At 39.9% G+C, this 7,430-nt stretch overlaps 1 protein-coding gene across 1 annotated transcript; it reads left to right on the forward strand.

The window, feature by feature from the left end:
* Positions 1–2,659: 2,659 nt before the first annotated feature.
* On the forward strand, positions 2,660–5,470 carry LOC148690254 (uncharacterized). The gene is made up of 2 exons (XM_088687225.1): positions 2,660–3,864; positions 5,275–5,470. The coding sequence occupies exons 1-2, from the start codon at positions 2,660–2,662 to the stop codon at positions 5,468–5,470; spliced, it is 1,401 nt and encodes a 466-aa protein (XP_088543351.1).
* The last annotated feature ends 1,960 nt before the right edge of the window (positions 5,471–7,430 follow it).

A 7,430-nucleotide genomic window follows, 5' to 3' on the forward strand; every position in this document is an offset into this window, starting at 1 on the left:
ATAACTTATTCGTGTATGTTTATTGAGAGTGCACGCTTAGTTTTCATGCAAGAATATGATGCTAGAATATGAGGGAGTTTCACCTAATAGTTACAAACTTATATTCACAAGTAGTGGAGGTCGCTTATAAACGATCGCGTTAAATGAATTCTTGGCACTAGTTTCATGCTCATCATAGTAACGAATGCCTCGTCAACACTTATAGTTTTCTTGTTGTTTAATGATCTTTGATTGTATCTTTATTGTGCTTTTCACGTAAAGGACTTTTGGAGAATGTTTTGAATTGTTGTATGTACTGTCCCATCCAATTCATTAACTTAAGGAGAACTGATAGGAGCATATTCATGCGACTTAATTAGCTTGTTCTCGTGCATTTATGTTGTGTTTACTTAGCTATTTTAGTGTTTAAGGCTACTTTTGTGTATTTTCAGATTATAAGGCCAAAGTGTGCAAGAAGATGCAAATTGGAGTCTTTTGGAGCGAAAGAGGAATGAATAAGTTGAAGACCTGAAGAAACGACGAATTCCTACTCCAACGATGAATTCTTACCAAAACGAGGAATCCTACTCAAACAAGGTTTCCTATTTGATATAGGAAAGTTAACCCTAAGTTTCCTGTTTTGGTAACCTTTCCTAATCTTAAACGTCCGTATTTTCTAGCCACTTTGAAGTCCTTGTAGGCGCTTTAGGACACAAAACGAAGGCCCTAGCCCAATTTCCAACCTATGCCGTGCCCTAGCCCAATTCCCTTCCCTTGCCGTGCAAGGGGGGGTAGTTTTGTCTCATTTCATGCATTAAACCCTAAACTCTAATCACCCTAATTACATGCAGCCGCACCCTATTCACCTCTCATTAATTCTTTCAATTTTCAGCCACAAAATCCATATTAGCCGCAAGTCCCCATCCATTCACCCTAAGCCTTCTAACTTCTAATCTGGGCCGTACCTTTTATTTTTAACCCTAGCTTCTCTTTCATTTTTTTATTCTTCTCATAAGCCGCACCATATACCTCTCATTCTAATTTTTTATTCAGCCATACACCCTAATTCATTCTTCCATCCGTAGCCACCTTTACACCCCATTCACTTAAAGCCGTGGCCCCCCATATATTATTTTACCCTAATTCTCTCCTAAAAACTGTGCAGCCACCATCCCATTATCCCATTCATTCATCCTTGCCGCTGCATATACATCCATTCCAGCATCCCATCGCCCAAAAACCCGTGCATCCATTCACCCTAATTCATAAGCCGTCACTGATTCCATCCCATATTCTTTCCAGCCGTGCCTTTTCCCATCCATTCCAGCAACCTCACTTCTCTGCCGCAGCCTCTCCACCACTCCCCACTCTATTCCACACCATTCCACACCTTCCATAACCTTGCCGTGCCACCCAACCTCCCAAAATCCATCCCCAAATCAGAAAAACCTCCAGAAATTCCCTAGACCATCTCTGCCGCAATAAGGAAAGGAGAAAGAGGAGCTTGGACACGCAGAAATTCGAGTGGATTCATTGGGCGTTCTAGGTGTAATCAATCCTTTGTGCTTTATGTTTAAATTCAATTGTATTTCTCTTTTTGCGAACATGAGAGGCTAAAACCCTATTTAGTTAGGGGGTGATTCGAAACCATGTTTATGCTTGCAATATGAATTGATTACTTTTGGTTGGAATGTCATGAATGGTGAATTCAATTGTTTAACTGCTTGATCGATAACTTATTTGTGTATGTTTATTGAGAGTGCACGCTTAATTTTCATGCATGAAAATGATGCTAGAATATAAGTGAATTTCACCTAATAGTTATGAACTTATATTCACAAGTAGTGGAGGTTGCTTATAAACAATCGCGTTAAATGAATTCTTGGCACTAGTTTCATGCTCATCATAGTAACGAATGTCTCGTCAACACTTATAGTTTTCATGATGCTTAATGATCTTTGATTGTATCTTTATTGTGCTTTTCACGTAAAGGACTTTTGGAGAATGTTTTGAATTGCGTTGCGCTAACCCATCCAATTCATTAACTTAAGGAAAACTTGACGGTTAATTTAAGCGGACCTAATTAACCCGGGGTGTTGAGTTTCATAATTCATCGAAAGACCAACTGAAAATCAAATTGTATGCAAGTGTGACATGTGTGGAGAAGAACCTTCTAGCTAGCATTCATCCATATTTTCATCACATTCATATTTACATTCTGTCTTTAAATTACAATCTGTGCATTTAGTTTAATTTCGTCAAAACCTCAATCCCCCTTTACTTTAGTGTCCAATTTAGTTAGAACGTGTCTTAGTTTGTGTTTATAAGTGTTTTGTATTCTTTGAGTCTTTTGATTTGTTTTAGTGTTTTATTATTTAGTTTGGCATTCTTTGAGTCTAGTTTAGTGTTTTAACGTTTGTTTTACGTTTTTGAGTCAATTTCCAAGTGAATTAGTAATCCCTCCTAATCCCCGGTCTAGAACGATCCCTACTTGCATCTTTACTACAATTGTCACAAGAGGGTTTTAATTTGTGTGCTGAATTAGTTCGCATCAAATTTTTGGCGCCGTTGCCGGGGATTAGCAACTTTGCTAATCCCTTGGATTGTTATTTTCTGTTTAATTTAGTTTTTGTTAAGAATTCTGATCTTGTTTTGTTTTCCTTGTTTTAGGTACTAGTGCATGACTCGGAGTTCTCAACCGATTCGTGAGCATATCTCGGATTTTGACAGCGATTTTGAGAGGACTTTGAGACGGAAGAGGAAGCCACACGAACCAAGTCCACAACGTCTGGAATCTGACCTTGAAGAAGAAGAGGCCACGGCAGGTGTAATTGAGGAACCCACGGCAGGGATATTTGAAGAAGTCCAAGGCATGGCGGTGGACAACCGTACACTCAAGGAGCTTTCCGCCTCAGGTTTGGATAATGCCGCACCCTTGTGCATTCAATACCCCACGGCTGCCCAAGGTAAGACGGATGAGTTTGAATTAAAGTCAAGTTTGCTTCATCATATTCCTAAATACCATGGCTTGTCCATGGAAGATCCTAACAAACATTTGAAAGAATTTGAAGTAGTTTGCTCTAGTATGACTCCCGTCACTGTTGACGGAAATATCTTGAAGATGAAGGCTTTTCCATTCTCTTTGATGGATAAAGCCAAAGATTGGTTATATGAGTTAGCTCCCGGCACTGTCACTTCTTGGGAGAGTATGAAGAGAGTGTACTTGGAGAAGTTCTTTCCAACTTCTCGCATCATCCTCCTACGCAAAAAGATAAGCGGAATCCAGCAAGAAGAAGGTGAGTCTTTTCCTACGTATTATGAACGATTTAAATCACTTGTTGCTTCTTGTCCACAACATCAGATGAAGGAGGAGTTGCTCTTGCAATATTTCTACGAGGGTCTCCTACCTCTAGAACGTCAAATGCTTGATGCTTCGGCGGGTGGAGCATTGGTGGACAAGACGCCCAGAGATGCCAAGGTCTTGATCGCTAACCGAGCATTGAACGCTCAACAGTATGAAGGAGTAGGCCAAAGAGGACCCCCACGGCAGCAGGTTCATGAGGTAAGTTCCGCACCTGATATTCATTCACAGTTAGCTAATCTTACTTCCATTATGTCACAGATGGCCGAGGGAATGAAGATGCAAGGACCTGTGGTATGTGGCGTATGTTCTATCCAAGGACATGTCTCCGAAAAGTGTCCTCAACTCATCGAGAATGGCGGATGGGAGAGTGCGAATGCCATTGGGTTTCAAAGCCAAAATCAGTCAAGACATGATCCATACTCCAACACGTATAATCCGGGGTGGCGAGACCACCCAAATTTCAAGTGGAAGGAGCCCCAGCAACCACCACAACAAGGAGGCTTTAGACAACAACCCCCGGGGTTCTTTCCCAAAACCTACGGCCCACCCCAAAATCAAGCCCAATCCGGCCCAAGTGCCTCAGGTACGTCTCTTGACAATGATGCACTTCTTAAGATACTAACTAAGTTGTCTAATGGGCAGGAAGATCAAGCAAAGGCTATGCAAAACCAAGATAAGAGGGTGGATCAACTTGAGAAACAAATTGGGCAGATTGCCGAGTTTGTAGGTAAGTTTCGAGATCCCGGACAACTCCCTAGTTCCACCATTCCAAACCCAAAGGGAGGGTTCGAAACGGCCAACGCAATTACCTTGAGAAGTGGCAAGGAAGTTGGCATTACATCCAAACCATCACCATCAAGCCCCGAAGAGGATGAAAGACGAAGAATTGAAGAGGATGAAGCAAGCCAACCCACGGAAAAGGTGGAAACACCTTTGCCACAAGCTTCAAATGACTCCAAATTGTCTAATTCGGCCAAAAAGGGTAAGAATGTGTCAAATTCGGTTCCTACTAATGTTTTTCCTTTCAATGTGCCTTTTCCTAGTAGGTTCATGCAAACAAAGAAGGAGGAGCAGGAAAAAGACATTTTGGAGACGTTTCGGAAAGTCCAAGTAAACATTCCTTTACTTGATGCCATTAAGCAAGTGCCCAGGTATGCAAAGTTTTTAAAAGAGTTATGCACAACTAGGAAAAGAATTTCAAACAAAGAAGTTGTGAAAGTGAGTGAAAATGTATCAGCGGTTTTGCAACGAAAGTTGCCTCCAAAATGTAAGGATCCAGGGAGCTTTACTATCCCATGCACAATTGGAAACACGAGATTTAAACAATGCATGTTAGATTTAGGTGCTTCTATTAATGTCATGCCATATTCCATTTATGCATCTATGAACCTTGGTGAGTTGAAACAAGATGGTGTTATAATTCAGTTGGCCGATCGTTCTAATGTTTATCCCAAGGGAGTCCTTGAGGATGTTTTAGTGCAGGTCAATCATCTCATCTTTCCTGCAGATTTTTATGTCTTAGAAATGGAGGATTCGAGCGATGCTCCATCATTGCCACTTTTGCTAGGCCGTCCGTTCATGAAAACAACTCAAACAAAGATCGATGTGGCCAAGGGTGCACTAACAATGGAGTTTGGTGGTGAAATAATTAAATTCAATGTTTATGACTCTAGTAAGAATCATAACGATAGTCATTCTTGTTTTGTTGTAGATGTGCATAAGGACAAAGGGCCGAAAGGATCCACACTTACCATGAAGGATGTATCAAGCACCACCAGTGGAGAAGAACTTGGAGTGATTGCCCTGCAACCACCCAATATGGCCGAAACTTCAAATGGGGACATTGTTGATAGGGCTGCCGATTTTGAGCTTTCACTACAATATGTTTGTAAGTTGCCAAGCCCAATTCCAATACCCATTTCAAATAATAGGTTGTTACCTTCTGTGATGCAGGTGAGCAACCGATTTAAAGGTGGTGGGAGCAGTTACATGGACGTTCGGAACCGAAGCACCACCATCAGGGAGGATCATTATCCCTGCCCATTCATTGAGCCGTATTATGGAAGTGTTGAAGGGCATGTTGTGGAGAAGATCCCATTCCATGCCGTGAGCCCTAGTGGAGTTTAAAAGAAGGTCTCGTCCGGCTGGAAGACGTTAAAGCAAGCGCTACTTGGGAGGCAACCCATGCAATCAACAAAGGAAGAACTTGGAAATCACTCCACACTCAGATTTGCGTCCCTAAACTCTTTCCTTTGTTGCTTACTTTATGTTATGTGTAATGTGTTTAATTGTGTCTTAAACATTGAGGACAATGTTTAGTTTAAGTGTGGGGGGGGTAACATTCTGTTTTGAGATATTTTTGCATGAAATTCGTAGGGTTTTACCACCTAACATGTCTAAACTTGTTTCCCACTGTTTTTAAGTGTTTTTAAGCTATTTTGGAGTGGTTTAGTGTGTGTTGACTTAAAAATCCGAAAATACCATAAAAATTTGAAAAATTGTTTTGAAAAACCCAAAAAGAGTTGTTTTTGTGTGTTTGGTTGTGTCGTAGGTCACCTTCCAACGTAATGATGAGGATTTGGTTTTTAATTGCATGATGGTTAAAGAAAGTTACAAACATGGATGGACGTTTGATATACTCTTTGGTTTATGCTTGGTTGTAGTTATAGTTTACGAATTCACATGTAATCACAAAGAAAAAAATTAGTTTTTGTAACATGCTTGAAGGAAGGAACTTAAACAAACGCTACATCCCGGTGAGACTTGAGCCTAAACGTTTATTTGGAGAGTAATAATCTATGCATCATTGTTTTCTAAAGTCGTTGCATGATCTCATTATTCATTGCTTGGTTACTACTTAAAAGGCGTTTCATCACTTAGTTCCAAATGCTAGAACTCATGCCCATTTCATTCAAAGCATGTTATTGATTTGCATAACACATATTCAAGATGAAGTTGTGTAGTGACCAACATCAAAGCCAAACAACCATGTGCCTTCCTTCATTTTGTGTTTAAGTTTAACCCCATTGAGCCGTGTTAGCCATGTTCTTTGTTAACCCATATCATCCTCACCTAGCCTAGATTAGGATCATCCGTACCCTTGTTCTTGAAGCATAGTAAGCATGAATGAATTCCTTTTGATTAATGTGTTGCAGAAAATAAGTGTGGGGGAAGGATTATTGATGTGAGTTATGTGCCATAGGCACGGCAAGAGAAAAGAAAAAAAAAAAAAAAAAAAAAAAAGAAATGAAAAGAGGTGAAAAAGAGTTCCAAAGTATGGTTTGTTGAAGTAAGGGCCCAAAACAATGAATTAGGCCCTAAGAGTTGTTTGAATCTTCCCTATTTGTCTAAAAGTTGATTTCTGCGTTCTAAGGGAATTCTAGGTCTTAATTTCATTACTTTGCTTGCTATTGCGTAAAGAACTTTTGTTTATCCCTATCTTTCCTTGTGAGCCAATACCCGAAGCCCCGTTACAACCCTTGACTTCTATCTTGAGTATTGTGCATTTCAATTGTGGAGATTGAATTTGGTATGAGCATATGGTGTCACTGGTTCTCGCATCTAAGTAGTAGCATCCCATTCATGAGATCATATCTAAACATGTTTAATTACTCCAGAAATTGCGTTCTTTGTTATAATATATGTGAGTATTAGTCTTTCATGTTTATATCAATCTTCTCATATATAACTAGTGTAGGGTGTGTAGTCAGAAAATCTGAGTGAAAATTGAGTGCATAACTAGTGAGGAATTGAGGGAGTTCTCTAAGGCATGTTACTACATTCAAAATGTGTTTTAATTGATTAAATGCGAACTAGTGAATGGTGACTATGATTAAGTATATGCTTGAGGGGAGGGAAGACTAAAAGCTATGTGAGTAATGATCTTTGACATGTCATGTTTTATTGGAAATCCCTGAGGCAAACGTTGGAAGGTTTAGGTTATGTTTTGTTTGTTTTATTTCATTTTGTTTACTTTAGTTGTTTTGTTTTGCTCGAGGACTAGCAAAAGTTAAGTGTGGGGGAATTTGATAGGAGCATATTCATGCGACTTAGTTAGCTTGTTCTCGTGCATTTATGTTGTGTTTAC

Source organism: Pyrus communis, chromosome 16, assembly GCF_041283825.1.
Source record: "Pyrus communis isolate YQ-2024b chromosome 16, ASM4128382v1, whole genome shotgun sequence".
Taxonomy (NCBI): domain Eukaryota; kingdom Viridiplantae; phylum Streptophyta; class Magnoliopsida; order Rosales; family Rosaceae; genus Pyrus; species Pyrus communis.